General features: G+C 37.6%; 3 protein-coding genes across 8 annotated transcripts; 2 read left to right on the forward strand and 1 right to left on the reverse strand.

Moving 5' to 3' along the window:
• The first annotated feature begins 1,059 nt into the window (after window positions 1-1,059).
• Window positions 1,060-10,138, forward strand: LOC141623270 (glutamate receptor 3.6-like). Of its 3 annotated transcripts, XM_074439362.1 has the most exons (9): window positions 1,060-1,231; window positions 1,557-1,660; window positions 2,779-3,264; window positions 5,299-5,508; window positions 5,730-7,081; window positions 7,583-7,860; window positions 7,939-7,970; window positions 8,244-8,650; window positions 9,259-10,138. In XM_074439362.1, the coding sequence occupies exons 4-9, from the start codon at window positions 5,466-5,468 to the stop codon at window positions 9,745-9,747; spliced, it is 2,601 nt and encodes an 866-aa protein (XP_074295463.1). In that variant the 5' UTR covers window positions 1,060-1,231; window positions 1,557-1,660; window positions 2,779-3,264; window positions 5,299-5,465; the 3' UTR covers window positions 9,748-10,138. The 3 variants fall into 3 exon arrangements, with proteins under 3 accessions (XP_074295463.1, XP_074295464.1, XP_074295462.1); XM_074439363.1 differs by lacking the exon at window positions 1,060-1,231 and having other exon boundaries at window positions 1,252-1,660; XM_074439361.1 differs by lacking the exons at window positions 1,060-1,231; window positions 1,557-1,660; window positions 2,779-3,264 and having other exon boundaries at window positions 4,638-5,508.
• Window positions 10,139-12,035: 1,897 nt separating this feature from the next.
• LOC141617271 (uncharacterized) lies at window positions 12,036-14,544 on the reverse strand. Its single transcript, XM_074434454.1, has 5 exons — window positions 14,218-14,544; window positions 13,990-14,105; window positions 13,785-13,897; window positions 13,430-13,625; window positions 12,036-12,957 (listed from the first exon to the last, which is right to left on the reverse strand). The coding sequence occupies exons 1-5, from the start codon at window positions 14,542-14,544 to the stop codon at window positions 12,036-12,038; spliced, it is 1,674 nt and encodes a 557-aa protein (XP_074290555.1).
• Window positions 14,545-15,144: 600 nt separating this feature from the next.
• On the forward strand, window positions 15,145-20,617 carry LOC141623272 (glutamate receptor 3.6-like). 4 transcript variants are annotated; one of them, XM_074439366.1, is made up of 7 exons: window positions 15,145-15,885; window positions 16,425-16,634; window positions 17,065-18,416; window positions 18,504-18,781; window positions 19,072-19,103; window positions 19,215-19,621; window positions 19,817-20,617. In XM_074439366.1, the coding sequence occupies exons 3-7, from the start codon at window positions 17,067-17,069 to the stop codon at window positions 20,324-20,326; spliced, it is 2,577 nt and encodes an 858-aa protein (XP_074295467.1). In that variant the 5' UTR covers window positions 15,145-15,885; window positions 16,425-16,634; window positions 17,065-17,066; the 3' UTR covers window positions 20,327-20,617. The 4 variants fall into 4 exon arrangements, with proteins under 4 accessions (XP_074295467.1, XP_074295466.1, XP_074295465.1 ...); XM_074439365.1 differs by having other exon boundaries at window positions 15,145-15,742; XM_074439364.1 differs by having other exon boundaries at window positions 15,145-16,634.
• Window positions 20,618-21,020: the final 403 nt, after the last annotated feature.

Genomic DNA, 21,020 nt, shown 5'->3' on the forward strand with positions numbered 1-21,020 from the left:
CACTTAAATTTATTTTAATGTCATATCATGTAACGATATAACATTATAGTGTTATTTTTAACAGTAAAGTAAAAATAATTTGAGATAAAAATAACTTAACTTAAAGTGTCCTTTGATGGTAGTAAACTTTCATTTTCTACCTCTTACTAAGATTATATTTAGTACTCCGTACATTATAATATTAAACTGCAAGTATAGTTAATTTATGCAATTAATTTAATAAGAAAGTTTCTTTATAAAATAAATCTAAAAAATACCGTGCTGTAGCACGGGAACTATACTAGTTACATATGAACCAAATTTAATGAAGGTGTATTATATTTATAAGCAGCCATGAAATAGTGTTCCAATTAGTTTAGGAATCTGCTTTGTTTATGTATGTGAATAATGTGATACAATCACGTAGGATAGAATTGTGATAGAATTATAACTCTAAGTTATGCGTAAAGTTTGTATATTAATAAGACTTAAAAGTTATTTAGCATTATTTATTAAACGGAGGTGTTTTGCAAATGTTGGAAACTCTATAATCACTCGAAAAAAGTTTTCTTTAATAATATAGATCACAAAATCTTATTATAAACGGCACATATCCGTCTATAACCAAAGACGGGCTAAATACAATACCACATTCCTAATAGGACAAGCAACAAATGGGGTGGTGGGGGCAAAAAATGTCACCACTTTTAAGCTATTTGACCCGTCTTTAGCTATAGACGGATATACCTGTCTATAGCAAGACTAGCTGAATATAGATAGATAGATAGACAAATAGATTTGTTAACGGATTGGTTGTTTAAAACATTTGGCCCAACGAGAACAAAATTAGGAAAGCCCAGAATCTAGACCCTGTACTCTTTTTTCTTAGTTCAATTAAAATTCGCAAAATTAACGGGTTGTTATTTATCACAAATTACATGCATTGAAATCTCAAAGAAAAATGATCGGGTGACACCTAATTTAGGCGTCATTCTCTCACATGGGGTGAGTGGTAACTCCTTCAATTAAGAATGGTTCTAAACCCAATTTAGGCGTAACTCGATGACATCTATCACTATCCAATTTCAAAAAACACAAATTCAAGTTACTCGATACGCTAGGAAGTTCCTTACTAGTCTCTAATGTCTTGAGAATTTATGAGAAATTCACATCTGTATTTCAACCAAATAATTTTTTTTCCCAATTCATGTGAAATGCAAAAGATCGTGAAAGTTGTTACTTGTCTAAAAATGTAATTCCTCTTACAAACTCACTCACTCACTCACTCACTTATTTGGTTAAATGCAGTGAATGACATCAACCCAGAAACAATTGTTTCGGTACAATTCACTGCCACTTATTGGGTTAAATGCAATGAATTATACCGAAACAATGATTTCACCCTCCTTTCTTTATTTCTCCACTTATAATTCTGGTCATAAAGATTGAATTTTTTCGGGTTTCGAGTAATTGATGTTATGATTGCAATCTGAATAGCTTAGTATTTTGAATGTGCAAATGTGTGTATTTCCATGTTTGCTTCTTTTGTTTTGAGGTTGTGTTCTATTTTTGTTAAGGTCCCTCCATATGAGCTATGATGGCGAGGCGAAAATGACAACGTACTTTGGTACAGCTTGCTTAGATTGTGGGTAATTGTTATGGAGACATTCCGCAAATATGGGTAATTTTTGTTAAGGTCCCTTTTATCTTTTCTTTAGAGTGACGAGTTCTTTCTTCTTTATTTTGATTACATTATCGCGTAACAATTTTTCCAATCTGAGCAAAGTCTAAGCAGTATCGTTGCTTTGAAAATGGCAAATTGATCGGAGTATTCCTATTTGCAGTGTTATTTGTCTCGTGTTAGTGTTTTGTTATTGTGTCCAACTCCCAATGTAAATGGTTAGCAGTTATTTATGCTTGGAAAATGTATCAGGAGTTAGCATTATTCGTGATGATCCGTGTTAATAGATTTCTCGGTTTAGGAGCTTCAATTTACTCCTCAAAGACGTGTTTGATGTTTACTTGATTAAACTCCTATATATTAGATATATGTGTTTCTATAATTTGAATACCTTTTTTATGCACGGGGATGGTTGACCATGTATTAGCAAACCGTATTCTGTTAAGCTTATCAATTTTCAGGCAACTTACTGTTGAACTGGTATGCGCCAGCTTCTTATTTGTGACATAAGTGTAGGATGCTCCTAATGGGTTTCTACTTTCTTATTTAACCCAAATTACCACAATGAATCAAGATATTGGTTGGGATCCTCATCTACACTGAAACTAGTTGTGTTAAGACACCATGTGAGCGGGTTTTCTTGTTAGGGAGACATTTACAAAACCGTGATGGGAGTAATTGGGACCTTAATAATGTTTTCCTCACATATTTGCAACTTAATAGCGGTGATGCCGGTCCTTAGGCCATTCTCATATTTGTTAAATCCTTTATTTTATCTTCTTACTTCTTGTTCTAATTTGGTAGTTAGTTTCATTAGTTCTATTCTATCCCCCTTTACTTGATCGACGTAGCTAAACTCTAGATTAATGCAACTAGTAATCATCCTACTCCTATAGGTATGACCCTCAAATAGCGCAACGAATCTTATTCACTTGCGACTTGCGAGGCAAACAAGTTTTGCTAGATGAGTGGCATGTATATCAGTTATAAAATGGTGATAAATTTGAAAAAGCACGAGGGTAAAACATAGAAAGTTCCTTGAATTTTCATATTCTTGAATTGCTTTCTTTCTTCTTTGTACCTGTAAGACTTGTAACACAAACATATTACATATGTAGAATCATGAGGGAGCTTCATTGATGCTCCTGCCACCCATAGAAACTGAGGAAATGAGGCAGAATCAAATGTGAGGGAGGTTGCAGCTTCTATACAGCGTACCACAATGGTCCCACCATATGAAGGCTGTAGGATAAGTCTAAGAAGACAAGGGAGTTTAACTCTACAGAAACTGAATTTTTGGAAAAGCTTGCTGAAGCTCAGGGGTTCACTTTGGCTGCATGCTCTAGTGATAAGGGAGCAAAGAACGAACCTTCTGGAACTTTCATTTCTGGATGTCATTACAACTGTTCGGAGTATTGGTCTGTCATTCAGGACGATAGAAAGGTGAACCGTGTTCGATCTTTAGCATGCCTGATTGCCTGATGACGACAAAGTTATGGTTGCTGATGTTGAGATAGATTCTTGTGAGTTGTGTGAGGCTTCTGATTTCTTCTTCACCAACATTTTGAATTAACAACTATTGTCAATCAGGATACATGCTTAAGGTAAGTTATTGGTATACAGTATACTCTATAGTCTTTACATCCATCTACTTGCTGATAAATGAAATGATACCAATTCTATGTATCAGTAGTATCACGTACATTAATGTGTAAATTAGACGGGCATGATCAGGCTTCTGTAGTAATATATTCAGCCTACAAACGGTTGCCTTGATTCTAAAATATCGAGTTGTCAAGATAAAACATGTCATTTCAACTTTTTTTTGGCTGGTCTTATTGATGAGATGACAACAATTGTGTTAATCTATAAACTGAGAGAGGAACAAGGAATTAGTTAACTATGTTTGTTATTCCAGTTGGTAAATTGGAGTACGCAGTTCATATTTGTTGACATTTTTTTTCCTAGGAAAATGACAAATACTCCTGTAGAGTATGGCTGACATTTATAAATGATAACTACAGATCAGTTTTCGAGTAGCTTATGTTTAAATGAAGTTCTTCAGGGATTAAACTGGAAATAATTCTGCTGGTAAACCGTAAATATAACAAAAATTCTCCACTGGTGGTTAGTAGCAATGCTGGCTGGGTTTCCAGATCACTTCATCTATCTATGTTGAGATCTCTGGAGTTAGAAAAAGAACACTACATGGTAAAAAAAAGTATTGGTCTTGTGTAAAACGATTTTATACAAGTACTAAATTATTTATGGTAAAATGTAAATTTGTGGGTAAAAAATTAGTATAAAACCGCCTTATTCAATAATTTGTGGGTAAAAAAATTATTTATGCGATTTTTGTGTACTAGAAAGTGAGACATATCACATATGGGAGTCTATTCTAAATTTCTTGTACTTTACCAAAACAAAACTTTAGAAGACCCTGAATTGAGGTTTCTCAACAGTGTTTTTTTGTTTTGGTTAATGTCACTCTCTATGTCAACTTGGCAAGTATTATTTTAGCTAAAACATGACTTCAAATTGGGTACTCAACTTAATTGTAACTATATTCACAAAGCTACACAAGTTGTTAACTTCTAAAACATTTCACATAAACCACATGACATGACAGCCATAAAACTCACTCTCAACTACCAACCTTTGCTAAACCATCCTGCATTAATTGAAGATATAACTACATATAATTGACATAATACATAGGACACGTGTTTTTTGTGCCACTTTAACCCTTTCCACAAGTGGGTTTATGAAGACACCCTCAACAACCTTATGACTTACGAGTACTGTTACCAGTTAAGCTCGCTGACATCTATGGGTGCGGAAGAGTTTGGATGTATGTATTGCTTCTTGTTATTGTCAAGTGATAATGCATCATGTGGTGAAATACACCTGTGATACTGTGCTATCAAGGTAGTACTAAAATTTCCACCTTATGAATAGGACAAATTGATTTGACATTGCCATTCATTCACTTTATTCTAGCCTCACAGTTTTATGTACCATGTAGCTCAATTATTTTTTTGTCCAGTAATCACTTAATCACAAACTTAATATCCCATTATTTCAATGACTTTTCTTCTCTCATGAAAAACTTTAATCCACATTTTTTATTTCTTCTCTTTTCCTTTTATATTGTGGTATGAATTTTGATGTGTCATTATATTATCCCACAAATGTTAAATATCTAGAAGTTCACTTATTTCCTTTTCAGGATTATATCACCCATACACTTTATTTGTTTATTTTATTATTATTACTTTTTTTTTTTTTTTCAAAATTCTCTGTTTTTCTAAAAACTTAAAACTTTTCTAACTTCCTATAGTTTTGGAACATGAGTACAAGGGCATGTTATAGGATTAGACTTCTGTAAAGTTATCCCTTTACAGAAATTTGATATTTACCATGTTGTCTGTTCATGCTTAGTATGTTTGTCCATGTATCATTGTGCTACAGTTGGACAAACATGTTAAGAACTGGGTTTCTGTTTTGGTAACATTCAGTAGTTTCCTTAAGTTTGTCGGGAATTTGGTCCGATTTGTGCTGAGCCACTATGATGTTGAAATTACTAATCTTTTTGGTGCTCGCGAAATTGGTTGTGGAAAATGGGTTGTTACATGCAGCTAATGTTGATGCTAATTTTTCAAGAAGACCTAAAGAAGTGAACATTGGGGCAATTTTCGCGTTCAATTCTACAATTGGTAAAGTTGCAAAAGTTGCAATACAAGCAGCTGTGGATGATGTAAATGCCTCCCCTTTAGTTCTTAATGGAACAAAGATTAACATCACAATGCAAGATAGCAATAACAACGGCTTTCTCGGAATTGTTGAGGGTAAGTATCTCCCACTCAGCGTACTTTATTTAGTACTCTCCGTCCCAGCCATTAGTTTACGTTTGAATGTGATTTGGTTTTTATGTAAACACTTGCAAATGGGCTATAGAGTCCAAAACTCGGTTCTCTAAAAGTAAACTATTGGTTAGGATGGATGAAAATGCAATTCATTAACTATATAATCTCTTTGATTCCCGTATGTTTCAATCCTAATTTTACAGCAATGTCCTTCATGGAGAAAAGTGCAGTGGCAATCATAGGTCCACAATCATCTGTGATAGCTCATGTAGTTTCTTATCTGGCCAAGGGACTACAGGTCCCGTTGCTCTCATTTGCAGCCACAGACCCATCCCTTTCCTCCCTCGAGTATCCTTTCTTCGTTAGGACAACCCAAAATGATGTTTTCCAAATGGCTGCTATAGCCGACATTGTGGTTTACTTTGGATGGAGGAAAGTGACTGCAATCTATAATGATGATGATTTTGGAAGGAATGGCATTGCCGCTTTAGAGGATAAGTTAGCGGGTAAGCAATGTACAATAAGCTATAAAGCACCTATGAATCCTGAACCAAGTGGAGAAGACATAAGACAGATTTTATATCAGGTTGCTTTGCAAGAATCTAGAATAATTGTTCTCCATACTTACACTAGTTATGGCCTAAAGGTGCTTGAGGTGGCTCGTTCTCTACATATGTTGGATAGTGGCTATGTTTGGATTGCTACTGATTGGCTTACTGACATCTTAGATACAGATTCACCACTTTCTTCCAGCTCACTGAGTGATGTTCAAGGTTTACTTACCTTGCGTTTTCACACTCCCGAGTCAAAGCTGAAGAAGCAATTCATGACTCGATGGCGAAATTTGATTAGAAGGGAAAACACAGATGGGTTGTTTGGATTGAACACATACGGTCTATATGCGTATGATACAGTTTGGATTCTTGCCCATGCCTTAAATGAATATTTTAGTCAAGGAGGAAGCATATCATTCTCAAATACTTCTATGATACGCCAGTTTAAAGACAGTAACTTGCACCTTGATGCAATGAGGGTCTTCGATGGAGGGGAACTTCTTCTCTCCAATGTACGACGAGTAAAACTGACAGGACTGACTGGCAATATTCAGTATGACTCTGATAGGAATCTGATCAATCCTTCTTATGACATTGTCAATGTTGTAGGAACTGGTCATATTAATATTGGGTATTGGATTAACTCTTCTTGTTTATCAGTTCAGCCACCAGAAGCTTTATTCTCCACTCCGCTCAACCAAACAGGTTTTAGGCAGCAGTTGTACAGTGTAATCTGGCCGGGACAAACTGCAGAGAAGCCTCGTGGATGGGTTTACCCCATAAATGGAAAGCGTCTAAAGATTGGAGTTCCAAACCGAGTTGATTACAATGAAATTATTTCATATTCAGAAAAAACAAATTCATTCACTGGATATTGCATTGACATTTTCACTTCTGCTGTCAATTTGCTTCCATATGCTCTTCCCTATAAGTTGTTGCCATTTGGGAACGGAACAGATAACCCAAACATCAATGAGCTGATTGACAAATTGAGTGCAGGAGTAAGTGTAGAATTAATAAGTTCGGTAACCTTGTTTTTTAATGCATGAATTACACCTTCAAGTAGACCCGGGAACAGATCGTTTGTGTCAGTCAATCTGTCCAATTATGTTATATATGCACGTTGAGCATGGTCAGGCCATTTTGGTTACATGTTAGTTTGGGTGAAGTCATTTTGGGTTGGGTGGGAAGATATCAGGTTATTCAGTTTTTGAGTCAAGTCATTTCAAATTGTGGATTAAGTTCCGGTCATATGCTGTGACATAAAGTTAGTGTGATTTCAAATGTCATTTTAGGTCAATAAAGTCATTTCAGATTGAGTCGTTTTTGGTTTAGGTCCAACAAAATTTGGGTCAGTTATGGGTCAGGTTGATTTGGGTTTTGGGGTTATATTTGGGGTTATTCTGTTCGAGTTGGGTCATTTGGGACGGTCCAGTTGTGCGTCCAGTTGTGTGAGGTCTACCTTCAACTCTTCAGTAACCTTATTCGTTCTTTGGCTGTAGGTTTTTGATGCTGTAATTGGTGATATTTCTATTACCACCGATAGGACAAGGAAAGCAGATTTTACACAGCCATACAGGGAGTCAGGTTTAGTTGTTGTAGCCCGGGTGCAGACCAAGGACAGTAATGCATGGGCCTTTCTAAGGCCGTTCACTCCAATGATGTGGTGTACAACATTTGTATTTTTCATTGTCGTGGGATGTGTTGTTTGGATTCTGGAACATCGGATTAATGATGAATTCCGAGGCCCACCCAGGCAGCAAGTTATAACAATGTTATGGTAAGTGTTCATAGCATCTTTTGTAACCTTATTCCAACGGCGAAGCTAATGCTGGCTGTTACATGCTTTAAATTGCAGGTTCAGCCTTTCAACCTGGTTCTTTGCTCACAGTAAGTTCTTTCAGTTCCATCAATTATGCTTCTATACACAAGCATGTTAGACTAATAGTGTTCCTCAGAATCAGGTCACTGAGCTTGCGGCCATTAGGTCGTATTGGGTTTGGGTCATTTTTGGTTCAGTAGTTGCGTGTCGGTATCATAAAGGATCGTGGCTGATAAAGTTTTTGTTTCAAATTAGTCAATTTGTATAAATTAAGCTCGGGTCAGTATTACCAGGTCAAGTTATAAGGCTTATGATGCATGTATTTATCCCATTTTATGCAGGGGAAAGTACTATGAGCACACTTGGTCGATTTGTACTCATCATATGGCTCTTTGTTGTCCTAATAATTAATTCAAGCTACACTGCAAGCCTGACCTCCATACTGACAGTTCAACAACTCTCTTCACCTATTAAAGGAATACAAAGTCTAGTTCTGAGCAACGATCCTATAGGATACCGTGAAGGCTCATTTGTTTACGATTATTTGCACAAGGAGCTTGGAGTTGCTGCTTCTCGTCTGGTTGCTCTTAAGTCTGAAAATGAGAGCGCTGAATCCCTGAGAAAGGGTCCTAAAAATGGTGGGGTTGCTGCTATAGTTGACAAAAAGGCATACGTGGAGCTCTTCCTCTCAACAAGATGTGATTTCAGTATTGTGGGACAAGAGTTCACCAAAAACGGCTGGGGATTCGTAAGTACCTTTCCAGCGATAATTGCACTTAGTATATGTAGGGTTTAAAGGGCAGAGAAGCAGTCCAAAGCTTAAACAGTAACGAATTAGTTCTGTTAGTCATGCTCTATTCCTCATGGAAGCTACATAATTTGTCAGAGAACATGGAAATTTGATATGGAGTGCTACTTGAGTCTAGTCTTTTTATATAGGACATATGTGCTTACTGATCGTTTTCACCTGACAAATGGGTCATACAGTTACTCTCAAGTCGGTCGTTTTTGGGCAATGGCTACGAGTCAAGGTTATCGGGTCTGAATTGGTTCATGACCCGTAAGGTTATTGTCGAATTTGGTGCAAACAAATTTAATTATTTCCAAATTAGATAGATAGACCGTAGTGAGTCGTTTCGGTTCACTTTGAATCGAGACATTTTTGGGTCAGGTGGTGCAGAGGTGTCGGATCATGTCATATCTTAGGTAGCCTACTTCAATGAGTTCAGTTTTGGTCTAGTTCAAGTTTGATTCGGGTGCTACTTGTTGGGCCACATGAAGCTCAAGCAACTAATTAATGGCCATCTACTCTATATTATCCAGTACAGGTGTAACTTTGTTTCTGTGAATATGCAGGCATTTCCAAGGGACTCACAGTTAGCAGCAGACATGTCGACAGCGATACTGACCTTATCGGAGAATGGTGATTTACAGAGGATCAGTGACAAGTGGCTGCAGAAGAGTGCTTGCAGCTCACAGGATACCCAGCTAGCAGTAGACAAGCTACAACTCAAAAGCTTCTGGGGTCTTTACCTAATCATTGGCATAGCTTGCTTGCTCGCGCTAATTCTGTATTTCGGACTAATGGTGAAACAGTTCATGCATCACTACCCGACCGAGGGTGAAGAGCCGAATGGACTTGCAACACAATCTTCACGCCTTCAAACATTCCTTGCTTTTGTTGACGAAAAAGAAGAGGAAATCAAAAGGCGGTTTAAGAAAAGGCAAATCGAGGGGTGTTCCACCAGGTCTAGCACTACTACTACAGATCCATCAAATAGAAGCCTGCCGAATTTCCCATTAAATAGCTCGATGATTGATCATATGGAGTTCCCTCCAGCTTGAAGCGCATTGGTTGGGAGGGATATAGTCAGAATATAGCGCATTGCCTGCATCAGAGGAGTCTGGTCTTGATATATTATCAGGATTGTGAAACAGTTTCTTGAGCTGGTACCAGCCACTGGCGCAAAGACCGAGATCAGCACACATTAGCAACGTATCGGATCAAAAGTTGATATTTAAAGTATCAAGATCCTATTGTAGGGGAAAAATTGCACATACATCCTCTATTTGCAATGTAATGTCATACAACATTATATACATTTTTAATTGGGATAGGAACAAGTCCTATGCTGAAGTTGGCATACAGTTACTACTTACTACTACAGTGCTGTGTGTACATAAATAGAGAAACAATGCTGGAAGTTACCAACTGTCCAACAAGTTGTTATCTCCATTTATTAATGGGTGGTTTGGGGAGACATGTTGTAGTCGACGATGTTTGTGGCTAGGACTAGGGGCGAACCCAGGATTTCAAATCTGGGGTAGCGAAACTATTAAGAATATAATTATTCTTAAAACAGGAAGTAACAAAAAAATGTGTTGCATAACGTATAAAAATTCTAAATAAAAACGCACAATCAAATAAACGCTCGATACTAACTTCAAATTCTCATTTATGATTCATAACTTATCTTTATTTTAATTTTCAACTATAATTTTTATTATATAACTTTGTGATACAAAAAAAAAGCTTAACCATTGCTACGTAATGGTTTAAAATTCTTACATTACAAATCGACAACTTATCTTCATTTATTTTTCGATACAATTTTGATACTTTACGATTTAGAAAAAATTAACCATTATAATAAACATAATCATTAAATGAAATAGAAAATAAAGTCCCTAGTACACAAATAAAATGGAATCAATAATCTGAAAACTTGCAATAAATAACAAATTAATCAAATGGCGAAAAAGTTAATTATGAAATGTTACCGTAAAGTTGGGAGCTTGACGAAATTTATTAGAGATTTTCACCCATATAAAAAATTATTTAATGAGAACACTAAAACAAGGGGGGGAAAATAATAAAAAAATCATTTAATACCGACACTAAGAACAGGGGGGGAAAAATAAAAAATATAGTATTGGGCCTAGCAAGGGTCTAACCCCTAATTACAAGCTAGAAAGCCCAACTACTTTATTGCTGAACCATGTCAATTTCAATGTTTATTTCACGCAACATTATCTTTATACGTGTCTTTGAGATTTGGGGTAGCGGAACACTAACAACGTAACTGATATTTTTTTCTTTGGGGTAGCGACTGCTACCCCTTGCTACCAATTGGGTTCGCCCATGCCTAGGAGTGGTCGGACGGTGGTGGCGGTAGTCAGAGCAATGAGGACACTAAAACAAGGGGGCAAAATAATAAAAAAAATACAAATTGTTCTATAAGACTTATATTTAGGTAAGACTAACCCAATAGCATAAGGCCCAACAAAATTACTTAATTAAAATATGAAATAATACTTTTATTTTAATAACCTAATATTTTAAATTAATAACTTATATATTTAAATATGTTAGTTTTCATTATAAAGTATAAAGTTATCAAAATAAAATCAAAAACTTAATATCTCAATGTTTTTCCTTGACTTTTTTTCTCCTATTGCCAGGTCATATCTTTATGGGACGGTCATAGAAGATTCTTTGTAAAAAAAAAAAATCATTTAATAAGGACACTAAAAACAAGGGGAGAAAAAATAAAAAATATAGTATTGGGCCTAGCAAGGGTTTAACCCCTGATTACAAGCTAGAAAGCCCAACTATTTTACTGTAGAGCCACGTCAATTTCAATGTTTATTTCATGCGCTTGTTATACTTATACAGGTGCTGAGATTTGGGGTAGCAGAACACTACCAACGTAACTGATATTTTTTTCTTTGGCGTAGCGACTGCTTCCCCTTGCTACCAATTGGGTTCGCCCCCAGCCTAGGAGTGGTCGGACGGTGGTGGCGGTAGTCAGAGCCCTTGTATAATACTCCCTCTGTCCCGGTCATTTGTTTTCCTTTTCTATTTTGGGGTGTCTCAGTCAATTATTGTCCTTTTTATTTTGAGAATGAACTTGATGAGCAATTTGATCATTCACACTCAATTTGTTCCACTTGTCATTTAGTAATTGACTCCCTTCTCTTTCCTTGGTCTTTATGCCAAAACCAAAGGACAACAATTGATCGGGACGGAGGGAGTACTTGTATTTTTTTTTTGGTGAAATATGAAATATATTGATAATCATTATAATATTACATCACCATACTTATAAGGTACAAGTCCCTTACAAGACCCCTTAGCTTCGAATTCTATGAAGCCAATTACAATCTACTCCATGTTTAAACCATGCTATCCTATCAATAATCCTATGTCTCACTGCATCTTTTGTTTGTTGGAGTAAAACAGTAGGAAGAATCACAACCCCTTCAAGTCTGCATTTGTTGCGAGCTAGCCAAATGTGGTAAACAAGACTTGCTAACCCTGCAAACACTATCTGTTTCTTAGCCAGAGATCTGCAACGCCAGTTCATACACCACTCAAGTAACTCATGTCCTGCCAAATCAATCCCCAGCCAACTCTGAACTAACACCAAACATTGCCGACTGAAAATGCAGTAAAAAAAGAGATGAGAACATGATTCAGTAGAAGAGTTGCATAGATAGCACGTAGTAGCAGTATCCACGCCAAACTTAGCCAGTCTATCTCTTGTAAGAAGTCTTTGTAAAGCAAGGGGCCATAAAATGAAATTATGCTTAGGAAGACTGAGTTTATTCCAAATGAAAGGTTTCCACCTCACTTTAGTTCTAGATCCTTTAAGCCACCCATACCCTTTCTGGATAGTGTATTCCCCACCCAACCAGGTATCATTGATGAAGCCATCCTTAAACTGCTCTTTCACTTTACAAATCTGGCGCCAAGTCCAGCTAGAACTAGGAGAAGGAGAATAATTCCACCAGTCCTGACCTCTAATATAGATAGCATTCACCCATTTTATCCATAGATGGTCTTCCTTGTTCGCAATCCACCAAGTATACTTAGCCAACATAGCCTTATTCCAGTCACAACAGTTGATAATAACTAAGCCACCTTCATCCAGAGGTCTGCAACAGGTCTCCCAAGCAACCAGAGGGAGCTTATAATGGAGATCACCAGACCACAGATAGTTCCTGCATATGCTATCAATTTTATTAATGATTGTACTGGGAAGTATAAAAATCCTGCACCAATAAGAATGTAACTGGGAGAGGACAGCTTTGATTAGCACAATCCTCCCAGCATAGCTAAGGGTGTGTTTGGATAGTAAATGTGGAGGGAAAGAGAGGGGAGGGGGAAGGAGGGAAGGGAAAGGGAGAGAAGGGAAGGGGAGGGGGAATGAAGTGTGGTTGTTTGGATACAATTTCCCTCCAAATCTTGCCCATTGTGAAGAGATTTTAATTAGCCTTGGAGGAGGGAAATTGGATCCCTCCAAATCTCTCCCCCTCCATTTCCCTCCACCCTCATTTACTATCCAAATAAGGGATTTTAAATCCCTTACTCTCCCTCCCTTTCTTTTCTCTCCAAATCAGTCAATCCAAACACACCCTAAGTCTCCTGACCCCCAAGCTCCTAATCCTTGCAACCATCCTCTCAGTAATTTTGTTGCATTCATTCACAGACAACCTCTTATATGAAATAGGAATGCCCAAGTACCTGAAAGGGAAAACCCCAGCTCTGAACCCAGAGAGTCTCAAGAATTTATCCCTATCCCTAGGAGAGATCCCATTCATAAAAATTTCAGACTTCTCATGATTGACCTGAAGGCCTGATGCTGCATCAAAAATCGTAAGAGCTCTCATCAAAATTTTAATAGAACTGAAATCCCCTCTGCTGAAAAGAAGGAGGTCATCTGCAAAGCAAAGGTGACTTGGCTTCAGTCTGTTGCAAATGGGGTGGAAATGAAAGTCAGGTTTATTAGTGACCAGCTTGAGGATCCTAGTCAAGTACTCCACACAGAGGGTAAACAACAAAGGAGACATTGGGTCACCCTATCTGATCCCCCTCTTGCCTTTAAAATAACCAAACATAGCCCCATTAAGAGAAAGAGAGAAGGATGGGGAAGAAACACAAGTCATGATCCATTGAACCATCTTAGAAGGAAGTTCAGTCTCTGGAGCATGCCTTCAATAAAGCTCAATTCAATTGAATCGTAGGCCTTGCAAAGATCAATCTTCATCAAGGCTCTAGGAGAACAACTCTTCCTGTTATATAACCTTACAAGATCCTGACAAATAAGCAAATTATCCACAATATCTCGAGATTTAATAAAAGCACTCTGGTTGCAGCTGACAATGCCCCCTAGTACCTCATTAAGTCTAGAGCAAATGATCTTTGTGATACATTTATATAACACATTGCAGCATGTAATAGGTCTGAAGTCCTTAACTGATTAAGGGCATTCTTTCTTGGGTATCAGTGTGATAATAGTAGGATTAAGTTGCTGTAAGAGTTTCCCAAAAGAAAAAAAATTCCTTGACAGCAGCTTCAACATCAGGACCAACAATAGGGTAGACATCTTTGAAGAACTGACAAGTGAACTCATCAGGGCCAGGGGACTTTTCAGCAGGGATTGACATAAGGGCACTTCTAATTTCATCCTCTGAAATATCCCTAATTAATGCATTAGCTTGGTCCTCACTCACAACAGTACCAGACCTAACTACTTCCAAACACACGAAAGTTACAGGGTGATCACTCCCAAGCAGAGACATATAATACTCCAAGAATGCATTCTCAATAGCATCATTAGTAGTACACTCCATACCCATCATATCTTTGATTTTCAGAACTTTATTGTGACTTCTTCTAGCCTTGATGGAACAATGAAAATAGTGCGTATTATCATCACCAGCATTCATCCATTGTATTTTGGCTTTTTGAGCAAGGAAGCTTCTCCTAGCAGCCTCCAGCTCTTGATAAGTTTTTGAAGCAATTCTGTCTTCTTCTTGTAAGGCAGTAATACTCAAATTTTATGCATAGGTAGTTGTATTAATAGGTAGTTTGGGAACAAATGAATAATACTCAAATTTTAGTAGCTGCTAAATAACTAATACTCAAATTTTATGTCAGACGGTGATTGAGTGAGTTCCAAGAACTTTATTTGTACCTGATTTCATTATTGTAAAACCGTCTTGTGTTTACCTAAATAATCACATAAAAGTACTTGATAACCGCCTTTAATAAGGGTAATTATCTAATTACGTAAATAACAAAGTAATTAACGGTTTATAGCGTTAATCTAAAACCGCATTATACAATTGTATTTCCTAACGTTGGTGACTCACTGCCCATTTCGTGATCAGCAATGATTCCTAATTATTAGTAACCCGAAACTGCGATCATTTGGTGAACCTCGAGTCGAGCTTTGACTGAACTAAATACGAGAACCTATCAAAATTGACTCACCTCACCTTGTTGACAGTTAAAACACAAACTACCCCATATCCTCTCGTAAACCTAATTTGGCAAGCTCGCTCAATTTACTACGATTCTGCACAATGGCAGTAGATTTCAATCAGAACGAGCAAAACCTGATTATGATTACCCTGTTCAATTGAAATGGACTAATAATAATTGCAACAACCTACGCATCACTCTAACAAGAAATTAGGGGGTTCATCAATTGATATGTAATGGAAATTGGGAGTGCCACAAGAAGTTAATGCTCTATACTCCCTCAACGTTTGATTAAAATATATACCTCATATATATTAAATAAACGTATGGAATTCATTTGAATGGAGGGAGTATTATTTTTTTGGTGTGTATTCTTTGATTTTGGATTACCATGTAATACCCCTTACGCCGCAATTTGCAGGAGTCCTTGAGGCGGTGAGGTAATGTTCTAGAGTGATATGACGCCGACATGTTTTGAACCCAAGTTATGTCGGCAATTGGCATGAGTATCAGCTCTCATAACTTTACCGGTTAAGTTAGCTGACTTATGTGAAATCAGTGCTTCCTTAGGTATTACCTCAATTATGAATGGATTATTGCTTCACGTTTTTCCTTAATGGAATATTGCTTCTTTAGTCAACTGTTTATACGGAGTACAATATACTCTCACGATTCATCCAGCCAAAGACACCTGTGATGTTAAGGGAGACTTGGTATTTTTTTCTATTTTTTTTTTTAATTATGCTGATATGATGTTTAATAATTTTATTGTATCTCACAAATCACAATCTTATAAAATATGTAGCTCATTTGTGTTATGTTAATTGATTTCGTGATCGATTATTCCCTTGACTTTCTTCGCCACGTTTTCGAGTTATTCTCTTATGGTTTTTTATATTTGGATTTGCATTGTATATATATTAAGCTTCAGAAATGTTAGTTTTGCAGAACAATTGGAAAAATTCTTTTGTTTCAGTTTGACAGTAGTCACATTCTTGAGTTATTTCATTATTTGCATCCTCTGCATGTCTAGTTTACATCTAAAGTTGTAGGATATGTTCATGCATGCATCATTTTTGCTATAATTTCAAACCTGAAGCTTTGTTAGACATATTAGGAGCTGGGTTTTCAGTAGTTTCCTTGAGTTTGTAGGGAGTTCGGCTTGATTTGGGCTGGTTTTCTACGATGTTGAAATTACTGTTCTTTTTGGTGTTTACGGAATTGGTTGTGGAAAATGGGTTGTTATATGCAGCTGATGGTGATACTAATTCTTCAGCAAGACCTACAGAAGTGAACTTTGGGGCGCTTTTCCCATTCACTACCACAATTGGTAAAGTTGCAAAAGTTGCTATACAAGCAGCTGTGGATGATGTAAATGCCGACCCTTCGGTGCTTCATGGAACCAAGCTTAATGTCACGGTGCAAGATACCTTTTTCAATGGTTTCGTCGGAATTGTTGAGGGTAAGTATCTCCCATTCACCTTCCTTTATTCACAATAGGCTTGCTTGAGATCGGAATAATTGTTATGAGAGTAGTGGAGGGAAATACATAGGAAATTAGGAGGTACTAATGATGGTCTTTTTATGTAGGACATATGTGCTTTATTGAACGCTTTCTCCGTTATTTTGACCTCCATTACCTCATACTATTAATTATCCCTGATCCCATGTGAGCCCAAATTCTTATAAGAGACGGTTTACAGGTGAGACCAACCGATTATATGATTTAATGAGGATTATATGAAAATTTGAGTTGGTCTCAAGCAAGATTGTCTCGTGCAAGACTTACGGTTCCTTATTGGATAATCTCTTTAATTCTTGTAAGTTTTCATCTCAGGTTTACTTTTTTTTTTTTATTATTTTTTATTTTATTTTATTGCTTCATCTTACAGCAATGCAATGCTTGGAGAAAAACGTAGTGGCGATCGTGGGTCCAACATCATCTATGATAGCTCATGTAGTTGCTAATATGGCTAAGGGACTACAAGTCCCATTGCTCTCCTTTGCAGCCACAGACCCAACCCTGTCCACCCTTGAGTATCCTTTTTTCGTGAGGACAGGCCAAAATGATTATTTCCAAATGGCTGCTATAGCGGACATTGTGGATTACTTTGGATGGAGGAAAGTGACCGCAATCTATAACGACGATGATTTTGGGAGGAATGGTATTGCTGTTTTAGAAGATATGTTGTCAAAGACGCAGTCTACAATTAGCTATAAAGCAGCTATGAACCCCGAACCAACTACAGAAGACATGAAGCAGGCGCTGTCTATGGCCGACTTACAGGAATCTAGAATAATTATTCTCCATACTTATACTACTTATGGCTTAAAGGTGCTTGAGGTGGCTCGCTCTCTTCATATGTTGGATAGTGGCTATGTTTGGATCGCTACAGATTGGCTCACTGATATCATAGACACAGATTCACCTCTTTCTCCTAGTTCACTGAGTGATGTTCAAGGGCTACTTACCTTGCGTTTGCACACTCCTCAATCAGATCTCAAAAAAAAATTCATGGCCCGGTGGAGCAATTTGGTTCGAAAAGCAAACGTAAATGACTCATTCGGATTGAACATCTATGGGCTATACGCTTATGATACAGTTTGGGTACTAGCACGCGCCTTAGATGAATATTTCAGTCAAGGGGGAAACATATCATTCTCAAATAGTTCTGTGTTAAGCCAGCTGAAAGACAGTAACTTGCACTTTGACGTAATGAAGGTCTTCGATGGAGGACAACGTCTCCTCTCAAATGTGCGTCGGATAAAAATGAAAGGGGTAACTGGCAACATTCAATTTGATTCTGATAGGAATCTGATCAACCCTGCTTATGATATTGTCAATGTAGTAGGGAGTGGTCATATTACTATAGGATATTGGTCCAACTCTTCTGGTTTATCAGTTCAAACACCCGAAGCTTTATCCTCTCTACCACCCAACCTAACAAGTTCTAATCAACAGTTGCACAGTGTAATTTGGCCGGGACAAACCATAGAGAAGCCTCGTGGATGGGTTTTCCCCATCAATGGAAAGCGGCTAAAGATTGGAGTTCCATATCGAGTTGATTACGATGCAATTTGTTCATATTCAGCAAGCACAAATTCATTCAAAGGCTATGTCATGGACGTATTTACTTCTGCTGTCAATTTGCTTCCATACGCTCTTCCATATACGTTGGTGCCGTTTGGCAATGGGATAGATAACCCAAACATTGACGAGCTTGTTGACAAAATAAGTACAGGAGTAAGTGTAGAATGATTGATGTTTACTGATCTCTTGTTTAATACATGAAGTACACGTTTGTGAACCTTAATGATTGCTCTACTGCAGGTGTTTGATGCGGTAATTGGTGATATTCCTATTACCACTGCTAGATTGACAAAGGCTGATTTTACTCAGCCATTTATTGAGTCAGGTTTAGTTGTTGTAGCCCCTGTGAAGACGCAGCACTCTAATGCCTGGGCTTTTCTAAGCCCGTTCACTCCTATGATGTGGGGTGTAACGTTTGCATCTTTTGTTCTTGTGGGATCCGTTATTTGGATTCTCGAGCATCGGCATAATGATGAATTCCGTGGCCCACCCAGGCAACAATTTGTAACAATGTTATGGTAAGCAGACCTATAGCCTGTCATTTAAGTCAGTTTGGGTCATTTGAGGAGGGTGGTTCAGTCATTTCAAATCTGGTCAACATCGGGTCCAATAAAGTTCAGGCTAGCTACGGGTCAGTTCTAATTACTTTGGGGCTTGTGTAATTTTCGGGTTCTTTTCTTCTGGTCCAATTCGGACTGTGAGTCGGGTTTGTTTTACAATGTCAAATGGTAAGTATTCATAGCATCTCGAGTAACCTTTTTCCATGGTCCAACCTAATACTGGTCGTTGTGCGTGCTTTTAATCACAGGTTCACCCTTTCAACCTGGTTCTTCTCTCACCGTAAGTGCTGTCAGCTTAGTAGTTGTGCTTCTATACATGAGTGTATGAGTGTACGTCTGAAATACGGAGTAGAAGGCTTATATTAACATTTTAACCCATTTTCTTTTGCAGAGGAAACTACTGTGAGCACACTTGGGCGTTTTGTGCTCGTTGTATGGCTCTTTGTTGTTCTGATAATAAATTCAAGCTACACTGCTAGTCTGACCTCCATACTGACAGTTCAACAACTTTCTTCACCTGTAAAAGGAATACAAAGTCTAGTAGCAAGCAACAAACCTATCGGATACCGAGAAGGTTCATTTGTTCTGAATTATTTGAATCAAGAGCTCAGCGTTCCTTTGTCTCGTCTGGTTGCTCTTAAGTCTGAAAACGAGAGTGCTGAAGCCTTGAGAAAGGGTCCTAATAATGGCGGGATTGCTGCAATAGTAGACTTAAAAGTCTACTCGGAGATCTTCCTTTCAACAAGATGTGAATTCAGTATCATCGGTCAAGAGTTCACTAGAAATGGGTGGGGATTTGTAAGTATCTTTTCCACTGACCCGATTAAACGAATTGCGCTTAATATGTATGCAGGAAATAAAACTGATATTTGGTAATCTGGTGTGCGTCTGGTTTGGTTGGGATCTAGTTTGGTTTGTTCTATTCAGGTCCTATTTGTTGGAGTGTATTACAGTGGGGTGATATTTGTAAGTACTAAATGAAGTATTATGCAGGCATTTCCGAGGGGATCACAGTTGGCAGTCGACATGTCGACAGCGATACTGAGATTATCAGAGAATGGCGATTTACAAAGGATCAATGACAAGTGGCTGCAGAAGAGTGCTTGCAGTTCACAAGACACTCAGCTAGCTGTAGACCAACTGCAACTCAATAGCTTCTGGGGTATTTACCTCATAATTGGCATAACTTGCTTGCTTGCTCTGCTCGTGTATTTCGGACGAATGGTGCATCAGTACATTCATCATTACACGCCCGAGGAGGAAGAGCCCACTAGGCCTACTAATGCACTGAATAGACTTGCATCACGATCTCCACGGCTTCAGACAATACTCTCATTTGTTGACGAGAAGGAAGAGGAGACAAAAAGGCGGTCTAAGAAAAGGCAAATGGAGGGCTCTCCATCCACCACTTCTGCTACTCGAAGATTTGAATCAGTCAGAAGCCTTCCGAGTCGCCCAACAGGTGGTTCTAGGATTAACAACTTGGAGTTCTCTCCCACTTGAAGCGTGAGGAAAATAATTGCACATGTTTCTACTGATATAATCACCTGTCTTTTGCAACATGAATGTGATCATTTGATAAATAACATTTAAAATTGGTATTTGAACAAATTTTATACATAGATTTGATAAAACTGGCATGACTTGAATGGCTCTCCCCAATCACTCAATTATACTGTATTTTACCCAACCTGTTTGCCAGGTAACTGGAATTGTGTCAGGCCATTGCTTTTGGTCTGAAATAAGACGGACAACATGTTATCATTTGACAGTAAAATGTTTGTATTTTTCTGATAACATATTACCATTATTTTCAGGGTAAAAAGTGACACATCTAATGATAACATTTTATAAATTCACTGCTTACATTTTCTTAAAAAATGACAACATTTTGTCGGTCTTATTTCAGACGGGAAAAGTGCCCGTCTGAAATAAGATTTTGCGATCAATTGGAAAACATTGCTGAAGTAGGATGAGTGAGTTACCTGGATATTGGGAATGCTAGTCTTCCCTTTCTGAAGATAACATGATACGTCAAATCATCATATCATCATTCTATTAAAGATAGAACAGTTCTTGCATGTCTCATTCATAAAATATAAGTTCAACCATCTAATGATGGCATGATGTCATCACCCACTATCCATTTTCTCATTTTTTAAAATAAAATTGCATTTATCTTTTTTACTCCCACATC

This window comes from Silene latifolia, chromosome X, assembly GCF_048544455.1.
Source record: "Silene latifolia isolate original U9 population chromosome X, ASM4854445v1, whole genome shotgun sequence".
Taxonomy (NCBI): Eukaryota; Viridiplantae; Streptophyta; class Magnoliopsida; order Caryophyllales; family Caryophyllaceae; genus Silene; species Silene latifolia.

What these genes read in the sequence shown, in the direction of transcription:
- LOC141617271 (XM_074434454.1), bottom strand. Translation starts at nt 14,544, where the DNA reads ATGGGTATGGAGTGTACTACTAATGATGCTATTGAGAATGCATTCTTG. An exon ending in ATTTGTCAGGATCTTGTAAG is followed by an intron (nt 13,898 to 13,989) that starts GTTATATAACAG and finishes GCTTTATTGAAG; the next exon opens with GCATGCTCCAGAGACTGAAC. An exon ending in TATGTTTGGTTATTTTAAAG is followed by an intron (nt 13,626 to 13,784) that starts GCAAGAGGGGGA and finishes TTTGCTTTGCAG; the next exon opens with ATGACCTCCTTCTTTTCAGC.
- LOC141623270 (XM_074439361.1), top strand. Translation starts at nt 5,229, where the DNA reads ATGATGTTGAAATTACTAATCTTTTTGGTGCTCGCGAAATTGGTTGTG. An exon ending in AACCTGGTTCTTTGCTCACA is followed by an intron (nt 7,971 to 8,243) that starts GTAAGTTCTTTC and finishes CATTTTATGCAG; the next exon opens with GGGAAAGTACTATGAGCACA. An exon ending in CCAAAAACGGCTGGGGATTC is followed by an intron (nt 8,651 to 9,258) that starts GTAAGTACCTTT and finishes GTGAATATGCAG; the next exon opens with GCATTTCCAAGGGACTCACA.
- LOC141623272 (XM_074439364.1), top strand. Translation starts at nt 16,358, where the DNA reads ATGTTGAAATTACTGTTCTTTTTGGTGTTTACGGAATTGGTTGTGGAA. An exon ending in TTGACAAAATAAGTACAGGA is followed by an intron (nt 18,417 to 18,503) that starts GTAAGTGTAGAA and finishes GCTCTACTGCAG; the next exon opens with GTGTTTGATGCGGTAATTGG. An exon ending in CAATTTGTAACAATGTTATG is followed by an intron (nt 18,782 to 19,071) that starts GTAAGCAGACCT and finishes TTTTAATCACAG; the next exon opens with GTTCACCCTTTCAACCTGGT.